Source organism: Pieris brassicae, chromosome 12 (assembly GCF_905147105.1).
Source record: "Pieris brassicae chromosome 12, ilPieBrab1.1, whole genome shotgun sequence".
NCBI classification, from domain to species: Eukaryota; Metazoa; Arthropoda; class Insecta; order Lepidoptera; family Pieridae; genus Pieris; species Pieris brassicae.
The window spans coordinates 5,848,947-5,866,887 of NC_059676.1; the positions used below are offsets into that span (position 1 = coordinate 5,848,947).

General features: G+C 32.2%; 2 protein-coding genes across 3 annotated transcripts in view; one reads left to right on the forward strand and one right to left on the reverse strand.

Annotated features, from left to right (window-relative positions):
• Window positions 1–673: 673 nt before the first annotated feature.
• LOC123717120 (calcium/calmodulin-dependent protein kinase type 1-like) lies at window positions 674–6,553 on the forward strand. The gene is made up of 2 exons (XM_045672939.1): window positions 674–1,733; window positions 2,258–6,553. Exons 1-2 carry the CDS (start codon window positions 862–864, stop codon window positions 2,481–2,483), a joined length of 1,098 nt encoding a protein of 365 aa, XP_045528895.1. The 5' UTR covers window positions 674–861; the 3' UTR covers window positions 2,484–6,553.
• Window positions 6,552–17,941, reverse strand: part of LOC123717119 (protein sly1 homolog) — a 29,701-nt gene continuing 18,311 nt past the window's right edge. Inside the window, exons 1-11 of one of the 2 annotated variants that reach the window (XM_045672938.1) lie at window positions 15,387–15,582; window positions 15,084–15,243; window positions 14,509–14,810; window positions 13,981–14,070; window positions 12,709–12,967; window positions 12,370–12,528; window positions 12,000–12,175; window positions 10,818–11,088; window positions 9,716–9,845; window positions 7,748–7,948; window positions 6,553–7,308 (exon numbers count right to left, since the gene is read on the reverse strand). In XM_045672938.1, the coding sequence (XP_045528894.1) occupies window positions 7,198–7,308; window positions 7,748–7,948; window positions 9,716–9,845; window positions 10,818–11,088; window positions 12,000–12,175; window positions 12,370–12,528; window positions 12,709–12,967; window positions 13,981–14,070; window positions 14,509–14,810; window positions 15,084–15,243; window positions 15,387–15,414 (1,887 nt within the window). In that variant the 5' untranslated portion in view covers window positions 15,415–15,582 and the 3' untranslated portion in view covers window positions 6,553–7,197. Of the gene's footprint in view, window positions 7,309–7,747; window positions 7,949–9,715; window positions 9,846–10,817; window positions 11,089–11,999; window positions 12,176–12,369; window positions 12,529–12,708; window positions 12,968–13,980; window positions 14,071–14,508; window positions 14,811–15,083; window positions 15,244–15,386; window positions 15,583–17,941 lie in introns of those variants that run through there. The other variant, XM_045672937.1, reaches the window with a different exon arrangement.

Sequence of the window (17,941 nt, forward strand, 5' to 3'; positions counted from 1 at the left end):
CTCTAAGGAAGCTTTCCAATTAGTCGACAGAGTGCAACGTGGGCACTATCCGCCTTCAGTGATGGTTTGTTGGTTGCTATGGAGGACCGACTGAGCCATACTTTTATGAAAAAGGTATCAAAACATCGGCACAAGTATATCAAGATACCATTCTTGAGAAGGCGATGAAGCCCCTTAACAATACTCTAACACAATTCGATTGGCAGTGAAGAATTTTCCCATGAAAAGAGTGCCAGCTTCTATGGATGAATTCCATTGACTGTATTGCAGCCAATGTAGATCACTTCGTACAAATACACTGTAAAAGTAATAAATGTTATTTGCAATAGATTTTTTTAAATCTTTTTTCAGTATTTATGGCAAAACTAGGTATATATATATATATATATATATATTATAACCATACCTTGTCATCTTATCATTACATTTGCTCTTCTTTTACTTCTTGGCGCGTTTATTTTATGGTTATTAATAAATGTTTTTTTTTAATTCGAGAAATCGGAATACACATTATACTATTAGTTAATTTTAAAATATTTAATTATAATTGTGGCTTCAAATTACTTATCTAGGATCGAAGAACCAAGAAGTATATTTTTTATTTAGTGAATATAGGTAACCCATAAAATACTAAATATTTAACTGCGACTGGCTATCGTGTCGCCTTTTGTCAATTGCCAGATGTCACCGAGGTAAAAGTTTCGGCAATCCAATCGGACATCAGCATTCTCTCATCTTACAAGTAACATCTTTGATCTTTCAATTTTCATCTTTCATCTTTGTTCCAATGGTTCCACATAGTGTAGTATTGAAGTAGTGTATTTTAATAATATCACTGTGTAGTGCGCGTTGGGCTAAACCATGCCTCTATTTGGGAAAAAGGACTTTGGTAGAAAGTCAAAAAAGGATGCTAAAGAATCAGATAAGCAGCCATCCATTGAGGACAAGTATGTTGTAAAAGACCTTTTAGGAACAGGCGCCTTTTCCGAAGTGCGATTGATAGAGAGTAAGGAAAATGGACAGCTGTTTGCATGCAAAATTATTGACAAGAAAGCTTTAAAGGGTAAAGAGGATTCCTTAGAGAATGAGATCAGAGTTCTCAAAAGATTTAGCGAGAACGCAAAGGGTGATGCTGGCGAGAAGAAAATGTTTTCACACCCTAATATCGTACAGCTGCTTGAAACATATGAAGACAAAAATAAAGTTTATCTAGTAATGGAACTCGTTACTGGTGGTGAATTGTTTGACAGAATCGTTGAGAAGGGTTCATATACTGAAAAAGATGCGTCAAATCTTATTAGACAAGTTTTAGAAGCTGTGGATTACATGCATTCTCAGGGAGTTGTCCATAGAGATTTAAAACCTGAAAATTTACTATACTACAGTGCCGATGAAGATAGCAAGATTATGATTAGTGATTTTGGTCTATCCAAAATAGAAGATTCAGGCATAATGGCAACAGCGTGTGGTACACCCGGTTATGTGGCTCCAGAAGTATTAGCTCAAAAACCATATGGTAAAGCAGTTGATGTATGGAGCATAGGTGTAATATCCTACATATTGCTCTGTGGATATCCACCCTTTTATGATGAGCAGGATTCAAACTTATTTGCGCAGATTCTCAAGGGTGACTTTGAGTTTGATTCACCCTACTGGGATGATATAAGTGAGTCTGCAAAGGACTTTATACGACACCTTATGTGCGTGGATGTTGAGAAAAGATACACTTGCAAGTAAGTAATCCTATTTGTGGCAACTTAGGTTGTGTTATTATTTTTTATTTGATTTGATAATTTTTTTATTAAAGTAAAAGTAATATTGCTAGAAAAAATATTTAACTTAATCACTCTTAGGTATTATATCCTTGTATTAAATGAATTAAATTGATATTTCTTGTCAAATATTATGTTATGTCCTTCAAATTGAGTTTAAACACAATAATAATGTACATGTTAATTTTTTGCTAAATTTTTCTCATCATAGACATTTTATAATCATTATTAACAAATATTTATATTTAAGCATAGATTTACCTGCACTTTACCTACGCAACACTTCAACATATTTACAATATTTATAATTTTATAGGGCAAGTATGTAACATACTGATTATTTAAAAACCAAAAGCTTTCTATTGCTTTCTGTACATTTATTGTAGTGTATGAAAACAAATCAGGCATTTACACTATGTGTACCACCATTAAGACACAATTAAGCTGTAGAGGCAGTTTTGAATGTTTCTTTCCTTTTTTAACAGACAAGCTCTGGCCCATCCATGGATATGTGGTAATGAAGCCAGCAGCAAGAACATCCATGGTACTGTGTCAGAGCAACTTAAGAAGAACTTTGCTAAATCTCGTTGGAAACAAGCATACCATGCTACAACTGTCATCCGTCAAATGCAGAAACTTATGATACTTAATAGCAGTAGCTCAAGTCGCAACACGAATGCCCCAACTAAGTCGCAAAATCAACAGCAGTAATCGTTATTAAAAAGGTACTTATTATGGCTGAGATTTCTTATATATATTATTAGCCAGTAACAACTCAACTGTCATACATTGGAGAGTTTCTTCATTAAATGTTTGTGAAATGTCTTCTATTACGAATTTAGGATTCATAATAGAAGACCTACAATGTTAGGATACCACTTATGGACTTCAACGATAGATTTTTATGTAAATCTCAGCCATGCTTTGAATATTTATTAAACACATAATATTTAAGTTAAAAGGATAAACTTATCTTGATACTTAAAATGCTAATATATGAAGTGTTAATTGAAACTAATTCATTGCGCTACATTGAATGACATCATTTTAATAAAAGAAGTTAAAGGTGTCTAATTAATCAATGAAGTATAATGGTATATTTTTAATTGACTAGTCAGCATGTTTATTAATACCGACTTAAAACTTAACAAAATTATTCAACTAATATTTTACTAAAATTTTCTTGCGCCTTACAGTTAATACAGTTAATTTGAGAACTGACAAATATATGCTGTTGTTGTATGTTGAAAAACTATACAGCCATTTTATGTTTACTTAATAGTAAAGAAAGCCTTTTTATGGCTTTATGATATCAAAACTGGCTTTTTATAAAACTAATATTTGTTTCCTTCGTTGTCATAAGAAGTTTCTATTTAGAATCTCATTCTTAAACACCTAAGTTCTATATAAAAAATACCAAAGCTAATTGCTATGAGGGGTAAATTTCCCTAAGAAGTCACTTACAACCATTCTTCTCTATAGAAAACTGTTACTAAGCCTCATAGCAATTATTATAATACACATTTGATATAGAACCTGGGCATTAAACACGTCAGTTAAATAATGAAGTCCATGTGAGTGCTTTACTGAAAATGTGTAATCATAGCTGATATAAAATTTTAAAAATATAACTATTATATTATAGGTAGATTGTCTTCTCTTTAGGATTCTAATCTTGTTAAACTTATTAATAATAAATGGTGATTATCAATTTCAATTTTTAGGATTGTTGCGGATGTTATTAATATAAAGCAAATTATCAAATATTGTTAACTTGAAAAGGCTAAAGAATATTTCAAAGGTTTTGAATAAAACGGTGCTTCAGAAAGAACTTAAAGAAAAATAGTTTATAGTTTTGACATGGGATGTTGTGAAAACCTGATAGTCACTGCTAGTTGATCACAAGGCACCTAGATGTGTAATGTTAAAAGTGTTTAATTTTTAAGTGTGAACTTGTATACCTTCTTTAAGTCTTTCTGAATTATCCAAGTTAGAGATTTTGTTGCATTATTCTTATTGTTATAAATTAATGAAATAGGATATATTTTGATTAAAAAATCGTTTGTTAATTGTGTTGCTGATGTTAGCTAAAATTTCATCTGCACCATGCATACCAGAAAAAGCTTTGTTAGGTAAAATTGAAAACCCATAAACTGATTATATTAGATCTGAATTATGTGTACTTGATTTTTGCTACTTATGAATTTTATTTGACAATTTTTATTGGGATTCAATATATTATGGTACATTTGTAAGCCCTATATTATAATCCTATATATTATAGCCATTAAAAGGTATATTATGCTTAATGTAGATTGTAAGTTTTACTAATTATTCTAAAACTGAATCCTTCCTATCTCTAGAGAAGAATAAATGATTCAAGTAAATAATATATTCTATTATATATACCTATTGCACTGTTGGATTCAATGTTGTCTTATAATACTCTTCTATGACTATAATAGAATTATGCATTTCATCTGGGCCTAAAGACCGTTAATGCCATCGCTGGATACTCCTTAGCTGAATGAGAAACTGCTATATCCGTTAACAAAAATCATTGTTTTGTCAAGCAGTCTCTGTACTACAAGGAAACAAAAGTAATTTGAGTAAAAAGAATCAACAGCCGTCTAGTGACTGCCTCTTATATTGCATTGTATAGAAAGAACACATCAGTAGGAAAAGTATTTTTAAATATCTGTCTAAGACTGAAAATATAAATTTTATTATTTGAATCTTTAACATATTCTATTCATATTATCGAAATAAATCAAGTCACTAGGATGAAATATTTAAAAATATCTAGGTGGGTTCACAAAATGTGATCAAAGTTGTGATAATTGTTACTAATGGGCCTGTATCATTTCAAATGTCCTACATAGTTAATTCTCAACTTAATGATTTTTTAATGCATTTGTTGTAGATTCCTTCAAATTCTGACAGCTCTCTTTTTTATAATATCATGACAAATTAGATCTTATATATTCTGACCATTGAATCTCATTTTTTCTCATTCCTAAATATTATTTTAACTAACACAAAGAAATTGTTTATAATTATATTTTTTTAAAATATGAAATTTATGAAGATAGATTTGTCAAGAGTTTATTTTGATATAAAATTTTACTATTTTCTGTATTAAACAACATTCCTCTAATCTTAATTGGTATTTTAAAAACATTCCATGACTTTAATTATTAAAATTATCATCCAATTTAATGTTTATCATATTGTGTATTCTATAGTTTTTGTGAAATTAATTGGTGGCTCGAATTGATTAAAACTTTATGGCCATTATGATAATGTCTGAATGTGTGCCATCATTAAAGCCATATTTACTGAATAATATTTTATCTAAGTATAAATGTAATTTACGTATTCAACTTTTTTTGTTTACTTAATCTAGTATTAGGTTTTTGTAAATTCTTTTTATGTGTATACATTTTATAATTCTATTAAAAATGTTTAATTTCTTTAACAATATAATGCAAGTGTCTATGTGATTTAATATCTTTAATGATACGTTGTTTATGTATTAAAATCTGTAGTTTATTATTGGATAACCTTTAGCCTTGTTATTATTATAATAGCTTTGTAAGCCATTACACGGTCTGTACAATCATTTGGATATAAGAATTTATCATTTCTACATAACCTGTAGAAGTATGAAGATTATTTCATTGTACATTTTTTTTAAAGTAACTTGCCAATTTTAGTAAGCACTGAATACTGCATATAAACGATTATTTTACAAATTTGTTATTATCATTATATATAATAATATCATTAGCTCATAATCGTGGTGAATTAAAAAGTTATGAAACGAAATTATATAATCACGTTTAGTTACAGATTCTCGGTTACTACGATGACATGCTTAAGTTTATTTTATTAGACGTTTTTTCTTAAAATATTTATATCAGAATTTTGTTTCTAGACAGCCTATATATATCTAATACTAAATATAATTAAGGACTCGCCTTATGTGTAATGTTTAAATAAGAGCTGTTCTAAATGTTCGTGAATTCTTATTCTGAATGCTTTATTTTATTTATAAAATATTGAGCACAATAGTTTTGCATAGAGAATGTTTATGGAAAGCAATGTTGAACCCAGAGTCTCTAATATCACCTGCTCTAATTTTTTTGACTGTGCCAAAACCATATCATGACTGTATTCCTTATGTTTTTTTTGGCTAGTTACGCATTGGTGAGTGGTTTGGTTTGCTCTTTGTCTGTATTATTTATTATGTAGACATACCGCGCTTTGGCTCACGGCTGACACACTTAACCGTCAATATTTGATTATATGCAATATTTAAGTCTCAATTTTATCAACTATATTTCGTAGAACCTAAGATATCTACTAGACGCCAAGCAAACCTCTCTCCCTCTCAATGCGTAGTTCATAAAAATCCTTATATACGAGTTCCTTTCCAAATGTTATTTGTACGTTGTTTTGAACGTACCAAAGATATTTTTCGAAAATTTTTGTGTTTGTGTTGAAAATTAAGACATTTTTATTTAGCACAATAGATTGTAGATTTTGGATGTGATTTTAATTTTCAAAAGTTACATTTTCTTTATTTTGGTTGTGATTATTTTTCCACATTGTGTCTGTCCGTAAGTCGAGGTGTGAAGTAAAATTATGGGTTAAAATCTGTAGTGATCTTGTGATTTAGATTTTATACTTCCTGTTCTGAACAATCAAAATTTATTAGTAGATAATAGATATTAGCTCTATTTTCAATGTCAATGTAAATAAAATGCCAACTTGTTGAATAGTTTTTTTTATTTTATCCACAGCATATATATTTTATGTACACATTAACTAAATATAATAAAAAATTGCATAACCTTATTTGAAATTGGTAATTTCATGTAATTACTATTGAAAGTTTTGATTTAATCAATATATTTATTATGGTTACCGTGAGCTAGCTGAAAGTTATACCAAAATGTTAAATATTAAATTTTAATAAATTAAAGAAAATATATTTTACCCTAAGCACACATTTTCTAGAATATACCACTTAAAGTATTATATTACAAAGTATCCAACAGTAGCTTTTTTTGGCTAAACAAAGAGTGGATATTCCAAAGCAGTGATGGCCTCGTGGCTTCAAGTGCGACTCCTCCCTAAGGTGATAGGAATAGATGTCCTTGGCACCAATGGACTTTGTCTATGTGCGCATCTAACTCACTCGTACGGAAAGTAAAATATAGTGAGGAATGCGACATGTCTCAAATCTAAAAATCGACAGTGTCAGCCAGAAGGCCAACCTACTTGTCTATTTAATAAAAATGATCAAAGGAACTGATGCAACCTGAGGCCAAAAGGGTTGTAGCGCCTATTATATCTCAATATTCAGTTCTGTTGAACTCACGGTAACTTAGTTCTAACACATTCTATTAATAAGGAATGTTCACTGTAGTTCTTCACCCAAAAGCGAGAGTTGTTTGAGAAATTGCGATGCGTTTGGCAGTGTAGTTGCTCCGTAAATTATCTTTCTATTAACTCCATTTGCCGCTTGTTGCTGTAACATTTACGTAAAATATTTTTACCAATATTAAATATCAATCGTATTATTCGAGAAATGATTAGCTAATGAATATTTTATACAATAACCCAAATGACTTCTCGCGGTTTCACCTACAATTCTATACTCAGCTATATGGATTATAGTTTCTTAGAATTTGAGTCGAACAAACACTAGAAAAATTTAGCATACTTTCGGATACCTGTCAACTGCAACAACATAGTACCTATAAATTCCACCAAGACATTCAACTGAAAGTATTTTAGATTCTGACGATAAAACTTGAGACGTTTTTGTCAAACATACTAAATAAACCCTTGGCGGCTGAGTTCGTCCACTGCTACCATTGAGTTCTTAATAGAACATTTCAATATTATCTAGTTCACACAGACACAACTCACCCCATTAGTTAAAGAATATCTAATATGAGCCGTACCTTAGCGAAATCGGCAAGATTGTGATACTCGATGTAACTGCCACCGCCCACAATGAAGACAACCGCGTCATTAGGCGGCGGCTGCCTCGTCGCCCTGGCCCGAGCCGCGGCGTCCGTACGCGCCGTGCGCGGGTCGAACCAAGTCAAATCATCTCCCGATCCGATCAACGCGGACTCCACTGTGCGACTTACCGGCAGTTTCTGGTTAAGATAACAATTTTGATTTTAAAAAAAATTGAACATAATTAAATCACAAGGACTGGCCTTATCGCTTTCGAGCGATCTCTTCCAGGCAACCACTGTGGGTAAAGAAAAAAAAATGTATTAAGATAGGATATATATAAGATAGGTAAGTAGTGCAAAAATACATGTTATACACAGTTATTGAGACAAAACTAAAGGAACAAACAAAAACAAATTAAACTAAAAAGATGATACATTAAAAATAGAAAGTAAAAAGACACATAAATCACGATAATTTAAGATAACAGGTCAGTTAGTAGTTAGTAAGAAAGTTAGGGATACGATGTGGACAGGTAATGTTTGTACAGAAGAAATTTAAAGGAAGATAGGGCAGGAGCTAAGCGAATAGGGACGGGAAGTGAATTCCATAGCCAGTTAGGCAGAGACCTTAAAGGAATTTTATGCAAATTCGCGTGGAAACACAAAGGATAGTTAAAAAGACCTAAGAACGAAGAGAGGCAGTCAGTTCGAAATGGGTACATATTTGTTTATTTTAAGTGTGATGCGGGTGATCTACAATATTTTAACGCGGCCGATTGTGAATCACTTACTTTTTTGTTTCGATTAGGTTATGCTAGACGCTTTCCGTTTGAATTTGATTATATTTTTGACAATTTTATTTATTACTTACGCCCTCAATTTCAATCTTAAGGAGTGTTTGTCTCGGAACTATTTTAAGAAAAGGTATTAGTTACTATATCATCAGTCTAACCTCTCTCATATTACTAATTTTCCTTTCCTTACGACTGATAATTGTGCAATTTTCTTCATGTTAAGGTTATATCGAAACGAGGAATGTATTATTTTAAGTTAAAATTATCAACGGCCACCAAATCGTTCTTTGTGGTACACAATAATTACCATGATTAAACTTGGTTGCTCCAGTTACTAACTTGTAAAGGAAGTGCAAGTTACTTAAGCATAAACTTAACGCACATAATATATACAAAACAGCTGATTTGAAATACGCTTACTAAGACTTAATGAAATATTAGGGAAGAAGTCAAAGTAAGTGCATTGTCGACCTTTTGAGGAGTATTCTCTCTTTTAAAACAATTGTAGGTCACATCTCCCTAGGGAGTCAAAAGCGGACAGGGGACGAATTCCAGCTATAAAGGAAGATGAAATCTGGAGATAATACGGCTCGTGCGGTGATGAATCCAAGCACGAGGGATTAAAAAACTCTTGAGAACATTGTCCAGTTTGTTTCAGCAAGGCGAGACGGTACTTCATTCCGAGCCACCGCTTGCAACTCTATAAAGCGCAAATTCGGCCCTACATGAAGTTCTGATCTCAACTCTGGGCAGAAGCTCCCCAGTACCAGCTTCCACTTGACCGTATTCAATGAAAAGCAATTCCAATCGTCAACGACCAGTCACATTCCGAGCGACTCAACCCTTGACGTTGCGAAGAGATGTGGGGTCTCTCTACATCTTCTACCCCATTTATCACGAAGATTGTTCAGAGGATTTGTTCTCAATCAGACCGGCAGCTGAGTTTCATCATCGGACGTCGAGGCAGAATACAAAACTCCACCTGTATCACCTCATCATCAGTATTTTCACAACTGAGGGTTTTTAGGCAGTTTTTGCCACTTTGTGGAACCATCTCAATAATATATACAATTTTATTAGTTACGAAAATATTAGTATATAAAAATTCAGGCAATTTCATGAAACACAAGTATTTTTTTTTATTCTGGTGTAATCTGTAAATGCAACTTACATGTTTCTTGACAACTAAGTTTTTGACCCCTTCCATGACAAATGAGGAGCCTTGTGACACAAGTTTTGAAAACATCGACACTGTTTTTGTTCCACCACCTTCATATTGGCTCGACATCTTTGTAAAGCTCCTGAAATGTTATAATTGTTAATAAAGTGTGTTGCCTGGCAGAGATCGTAAGCGATAAGGCCGCCTGTTGCCTGTATTACGATAAAATAAATAATCCCTGTATATTATGCATATTCCTAATGGAGGTTTAATATTTGTTTTTCTTAATTATGATCGTAATTAACTGCTTTAGTAGTGAGGCGCAGGATTTAATGGTTGCAGCTAAAATTATTTTGTAAATGAGTAACTCTCGTCAGTTCTTCTCTTCTGTTCTACGTCTTTTGAGAGCTAGCAGTAAATCTTAATTTAGATTACTTTTAAATAAATGATATTTTGATTTTATCTATCAGTTTATTTTTAAAAGACCGGCAATGCACTCGCGAGCCTTCTTGCATTGAGAGTGTCCATCACTTAATACGAGGTGATGAAAAAAATGTGTGCGTGTACTAGTGTACACACGTAAGTGCAACTTCTTTATGACCTTATTTTTCGAAAAATGATTTACTATATGCACATTAACATATATTGGTTAAATAACATAAAGTTTAACAAAACGCTTTTATACAAATATATAGTAATACAATTATTTCATTTTACCTTATTACTGCTAAGATTATTACAGAATTTCGTTAATTGTAATAGAATTATTACTATCATTGTTATCGTTATTATATATCAACTGTGGTAGGCACAAGAAAAAGATGGCGAGTAACGGAATAATGTGACGCGTAACCGAAAATGTGACGGTATTTTTTAACAACGCCGATAAAGAACTAAACCTTCTAAAATCTCGAGAAAAAATTATTTTATTTAGAACATAAATTACGGTTTTGATATTTTATTCAAGTCAAGAGGATGTCAAAATGGCGGTAATATCACCCTCGAAAATGTTTTATTGAAATAAATAATTGAATTTTTTGAATGAAATTAATAAATAATAGTTGTAATCATAAGAGCAATATCGATAAAATATTTTTTTTTAAATAACACTTACTTCAATCGCTTCATATACGCCATAGCCTGGATGTCACAATTGGCCGTTTGGAGAGCGGCCTCAAATTTCTTATATTCTTCATCATTTAATTGCGACGTACACAGATAATATATGATGAAAAGACGCATTTTATCTTCTGAAGTACCGGCTTCCTCATCAGAGATAAGATCTAGTACAGTTTTGCTCTCCACTGCGCTGCTTTTACTCATTATTTTCTCTTCCAATTCAAAAAACGAGTCCAGGCGCCTGGATTTTATTACGTTTAGTATAGCTGAAAAATCAAAATGGTTATTATAATAGTTGACTGCAAACTGCGAGGTAAGCTTTGGGGCGTGTCCCCCTAGGGTTTGGCCAAATTGAAATCGGGAGAAAAAAATTCTTTCACCATTTTTTAAAATTAATACATAAAGGCATGCACAAAAAAATATGATTATTTATTTATTTATTTACACTTCGTTACACTACAACATACAAAAAAAATTGAACATAATTAAATAAAAAGGAGGGCGAGCGATCTCTTCCAGACAACGTATATATATAGTGATAAGTAAAGAAAAAAAATGTATTAAATCATATAAATAGGCAAGTAGTGCAAAAATAGATGTTATACACATTTATTAAGACAAAACTAAACAGGAACAAAAAAAAACTAAACTAAAAAGTAATGTATCATCAATTAAAAATAGAATGTAAAAAGACACATAAATCACGATAATTTGAGATAAGTCTCACGTCAGTTAGTAGTTAGTAAGAAAGTTAGGGATACGATGTGAACAGGTAATGTTTGTACAGAAGAAATTTAAAGGAAGAAGGAGCTAAGCGAATAGGGATGGGAAGTGAATTCCATAGCCTAACTGCAGAGACTATAATAGATATTATATATAACATTCCAGTCGCATTAAAAAAGTTATTCAAAGCATTAAAGGCGCATTTAGTCCGTGGTTACTTAAAAAAAAAATTAAGTGTAAGAAAAAAATGTTCTTCTATGTGCGACTTCCCTGAGGATTTCGGTCGTACGGTAAAAAAAATATCGATAGGAAACCGACATGCCTTAGACTGATTTAAACCTAGGCAAGGTTGGAAGAACTCGTTTACTGACCCTATAACTAGAATTTGGCTTGACGTTCATTTATGGGACACCCTGTATGTTCTGTAATAATAATACTATTATAATAAACAAACCTGTAGCTATAGTAGTGTGCATATCGATTAGCCGTTTTTTCTCCATAAGCTGTGGCAACGAGTTGACAGCACTTGTCAACCTCTGAGTGTTGTCACTGACCAGACTAAGAGCTAAATCGCTATCTGCATCTAAACCCATGGAACTTTTCAACTTTTTCACTTCTGCTTCTGAACTCCTATTGAACATTAAACACCAAAATTTCTTATAAATCTTATTTGATATACCCTGCTTTACTGAGCGCTAAATGTTGCGGCAATCAAAAACCTTTTGGATTTGATGTTTGGGAGTTGCATCTATGTATAAATTGACACCAAATACTGGCCTGATTCAAAACAGTGATTCATACAAAAAATAAAATATTGAAAGTACCTATATTTATCAAGGTCCTCCTGAATCGCTTCAGCAACGGTTGGGAATGGACTGCCCTTATGTTCACACCAGAGAGGATCTTTGGAGTCCAAATCGCATGTTCTGGTTTTCACCTTCTGTCCAGGTAAAGCTGGACCAGAGCTTTCTGGTACTACAGCTCTGCAACAAAAATATTGTTGAAACCTCAGTATCACAAAAAATATGAATGAAACTAAAGTGAAACTGGTTAAATCACAACATAGGTACATCACAACACAGAACAACAATTACTAAAAAATCAGTATCCTATCAATTCAAGCAATTAACTAAAATTCAGATGTACCACAAATTTTAATATACCTGTTTAGTGAAAGATCGAGTACATCATGAGCCAGGGCCTGGTAAGTCCAAGTGTGATGTAGGGGTGTAGCCATATCTATATTCCTGTCCAATAGTATTAACATGGGCCTAGTGAAACTAAAAGTGCTTCCTTGCCCGGCATTTCCATGAAAAAGATTATTTCTAGCATCCCAAAGATTCTCCCTAAGCTTTTTGTCTAGTTTCTTTGCAACCATTTCTGCAGCATTTCCTTTACTGCTTCGAATAATTGGTACAGTGCCTGAAAATATACGATGACATAATACGATGAGATGACGAGAATACGAATACGATGAAATGAAGCTAAAGCTATATTTCTATTTTTTTCATAACACTCTACTCCCCTGCCATAATGTCCACGGACTTTTTATCTCACATTTTCTCCAAAATAAAAACAAGATACATTTATTAATTTCACTAGTTCGCGAATTGAAAAATTTTTATTTACAATATTAATGGGCGAGCCGGGGCGCAATTCCTCGCGAGACCCGCTCTTTCGGTTTTGTTTGCCTCCCATTTGCCCATTAAATATTTCATATTTTTTTCGGGCAACCTTTATTAACATGTCCTGTAGGCCGTGACGGTCTACAGTCATCTGCATTTGTTGCTCCAGGTCGTGCCTGGACGATGCGAATAGAAGAGTGGCAGTGTAGAAGCACATGTTCCACTGTTTGTTCTTCATTACTGCAGGCACATGTTGCTCTTGTCCTAATTTTAAACCTATGTAATGGTAATGTGCAAAGGCTCCGTGCCCTGTAAGAATTTACGCCATCTGGGGTGTGAAACGCTTCTCTTTTATTAAATTATACGCTGTCCTAACATTGCCGATAAATAATTTTGTAGTTCCAGCTGTTTCACCCACCAGGTAGCGCTCATTCCATACTTCTCCTTCTCCTTTGCCTTATCTGATGTTTTATATGACGGTGTATTCAGGTTTTGATCTAAATTTTTCCGCCGCTTCTGTTGCTAACATGTATTTCTATTTAAATATGATGTAAATTTGTTCTCTATTCGAAAGAAGTGAAATGGTAATCAAAAGGGTATTTAACCCACAACTATATTTTCTTATTACTTATGTTTTACTTGAATATTTGATAGTTTAGTGGATAGTTTGTACCCACTAAATAACTATACTGGCCGGACTTAAATTAAAAAGTGTATTTTTGGCATTTTGATGGCTGTGGTGTTAAAAGTATAATAAAAATATTCCAATGTTTTCTTTCTTAAAAATATTCAAAATAATTAGAGACTTACCTAGTGTTACGAAAACGGAAAATAAACTTTCTACTATATCATCCATGATAGCTTCCATTTCTGTATCTTTTGTATCACCTTTATTAATGGCTAAAAAATTAATTTGAAATTAATAAAATAGAATAGCAATTATAATCAGAGAGTCTGTCAAATAAACTTTGTATATTTGAAATTCTGTAAACTTATGGTCATGTAGCGACAAATCTATTGAGCACTTTCTGTTGTCAAAGTGTTTTTCTTGTTAGTGTATTCACAACTAAACATTAAATGTGTTCCTTGTAAAAGGAGAAAAATTAATTAGTAAATTTACCACTTAAAATAATTATTAAAGAAGAGAAATTTTAAAATTATTCTAAATGTTTTAAAAATTCTTTTAATCTCCTACAGATTAAAAGAATTCAGCCATAGAATAAGAAAGGTAGAAAAAAGTAAAAATTTTTAAAACTATTAATAGAAGTGCAATTTTTATCAATAATAAAACATATTTAAAAAAAATCATAAGTCTACTTTTTAAATTATTATACATACCATAATAAGATAATGAATCAGACTTCTGGTGTTTCATAATAAATAGATCATCCTCTAAACAGATAAAATTCAAATACTGATCAAACAGTTTATGTATACTCATAACTGAATTAGACTGTATGGCAGATGCTGCAAGATCTTCCAATTTCTGTCTTGTTATTGGTGAAATAAAGTTTAAGTGATACTGGTCATAGACCCCATTATCTAAATCTTGGCAAATGCGACCTAGATTCTCTTCAGTGGGTGCACAGAAATATACAGCTGGCACTTCAGGAATTTGGTCTCTGTCAGAGTGCAACTGGCTGAAATATTTTTTGTTATATTAGCTGTTGGATTAATAGTAGATAAATAGTTTTATTATTTGGATGAAGGTAAGGACATATTTTTAAATGAGAAATATGAGATTTATAATACAGTATATTTGTTTAATAAGGAACATTTAATATATCTAATCCAGAACAGATTTTATTAAAAAAAATATGTCTAAGCTCAGCATAATGCAAATTTATATATTCAACTCTTTATTAAGAAAAACATTATCAGAGCATTTGCAATAAAGTTTATATTATACTTACACATGGAGTGTAACTCCTAATTCTCTCAGTTCCTTAATAGATATTAAGGGGGAAATAATATCCTGTCCCACCCTGTCATACACAAGTACCTTCCATGTAGGTTCATTAGCAACTGCTTTAGTTAGGGGTTGATTGAGATTCAACATTTGCTTCAAAGCATCTGAAATTATTTTATTGTATTAATATTATTTCATGTAATTCCAACAAATATTATATTAAATGCGAGCTGCCACTTTAGGTCATTTCAATAAATGTAAAATAATGTAAATAATATCAATTTTGAGGCAATTTAATAAAACTCACTTAATTGTCGTTCGCGTAAGGTAGACATTATAATTGGTTTATAAGTCTATCGTTACACTTAAATAATAATTTTTGATTTTCACTTCATTATTTACAAACCACAATTAAACTTAAATAAAATTTGTATCTAATTTCTTTTAGCTGGAATGTAAGTGTTTAGTGGTTACGTCAAATTCTCGACCGACACGTCACATACATTAACGAAATGTCAAATGCTCTAAACTTTTGAAGTTAATCAGAGGCTATGAAGTGACAGACTATAAATACAAGAATCTCATAAATTAGAGGGCGCGGAAAATTCGAACATATTTTTAAGAATAATTTGTCGGTACGAATCAATGTTTTGTTCATTATTTGGCAAATTTGTATGAAAAAATATCACCAACTTAATGTTATTAATCTTAACTTAACTCAATGTCATGTTAGTGGATCACTAGAGTCGAAAAGAGATTTTGTCTCAAGCCCAAGAAGCCTTAACACATAATGTGCTATCGCCATCTTTAATTATTACCGTTTTAGATACCATATTATATTTCAAAATTTAGTTTTTAAATAATTGTATATTTTATTTTATAGTATCGCATGTTTTTAAGCTTTATTTTCCTGTAATTCGGATATCCTATTCTATCTGTAAGCAGAAACCGAGTTATATCCAATGTAACTTATCAGTATATAGAGGTGCTATAAGGAGCGATATATTAAAATTGAAATGTTTTGATTTCAAAATAGAATAATAAATGGAAATATAAACTTTATTAAATTGAGGTTTATTTCAGTTTTTTTTATATAAAGTATATATAAATAAATAAAGTTTATTTATTATTTATATAATATTTATTATATTTAAGTTAAATGGCTATATAAACTTTATTAACTTGTGTGTTGAAACGGGAGTGTTTTAATGTGGAACACCGCACTTAACAAAATGAATGTTCTCATGAATGAGTGAAAGTGAAATGAATGAAACTCAAATGTTCAGTCTCGTATTGAAATTGAAAAATGTGCCCGGTCAAAAAGGTTTGTCTGCATGTAAAACATTGATAGCTGTCAGAATTCAGAAAAAAAATAGAGTATACACGTTTTTAATCATTTTTTTTTAGTTTTTTTAAATAAGAGATTGATATATTTAAAAGATATTAATCCAACAATCAGATATGATGAAATGTTATGACGGCTTGATGAAGAAAGCGCGGGAAATGTTGGTCGTGGCGGGAGTGTTTTTTTTGTGAAATTTTTAAATTTAATAACTTAACTTGTATAAAAGATCAGTTTGTATACATATAGTAGTTTAATTTAATTGTTTTGTTTATTATTTTGTGTATATATTCTACAGTATCTGGTAAGTTTTTATACTTTTTCCTCAAGGCCTGGAGTCAGGCGAAAAAAAAAAATATATATAGGACGAGCCCCCGATATCCGGGGGTCCATTTTTTAGGTAGGTCCCGAGGAAGCGTGTAGTTATATTATAGTAGATAATAGATTCTCTAAACTGGACGAGTCCAGTGTAGATACAGATGTGGACCAACGGAGTGACCGAAAAATGCGTCTAGGAAAAATTTGCAAACCCTGCAACAAAAGGAAACGAAGATTCGATCCGAAGCGTCGGAACAAACAAAATGACTCTGATTGTTCGTGCCAAATACGGAAACTGAAACGGAAATTGAAATTCCCTCAATATATACTGAGATTAAGAACGCTCATGCTCTAGATAATTTTCAGAACAAAGTAGACTCTGCAGATTCTATAACTGTTAATAACCAACTGCACCCAATACCTCCATCAGACGGTTCCCATTCTCCAAAAAATCCTACAGGCCGAACGTTTTATGAGGCCTATGACATAGGGCCATTTGTAGTTCATGCGCAAAAAGTTTCTTCAGATACGAGCGTCGCTTCCCTGCACCCCGTTCAATTTGGCTATTTTCTCAAAAAAAATTCTTTTTAAAATATTATAGGTAGCATCAAAAGGATAGGCAGAAACCGAATTTCCATATAATTCTCAGACCACAAATGTGCTAACGAATTCATTAGCAACCCTTGCCTGAAAAACAATAACTACAAAGCTTTTATTCCCTCATTTATTTAGACCCGAATGGGCTTGGTACGAGGTGTTCCCGCGGAATGGTCGCCTGAAGAAATATTAGACAATATATCTCTGCCTATAGGCAGCAGAGGAATTATAAAAATTAGACGTCTAAATTACAAAGTGCGTAACAGCAGCCCTCCTGAGTGGAAACCATCACAGACTATTGTCATAACTTTTGATGGTCAAACCCTTACTAAACATGTATTTGTCTGCTACAATGCTCTGGCCGTGGAACTTTACTCATACCCTACTATTCAGTGCTATTCTTGTTGCCGATTTGGTCATACTAAATCTAATTGTAACTCTCGGCCCCGTTGTTACAAGTGTGGCCAAGGCCATACAGGGGACACGTGCAACATACAAGATGATGCCGCGTCTTGCCGTCTGTGTTCTGGTCTACACTTTGCAACAAACAGGAAGTGTCCAGAATACGAACGGCAGACTAAAATTAAATTATATATGGCTCAAAG

Coding starts and splice junctions, on each gene's coding strand:
- LOC123717120 (XM_045672939.1), top strand. CDS start 862: ATGCCTCTATTTGGGAAAAAGGACTTTGGTAGAAAGTCAAAAAAGGAT. Junction 1,734..2,257: donor GAGAAAAGATACACTTGCAA/GTAAGTAATCCT, acceptor CTTTTTTAACAG/ACAAGCTCTGGCCCATCCAT.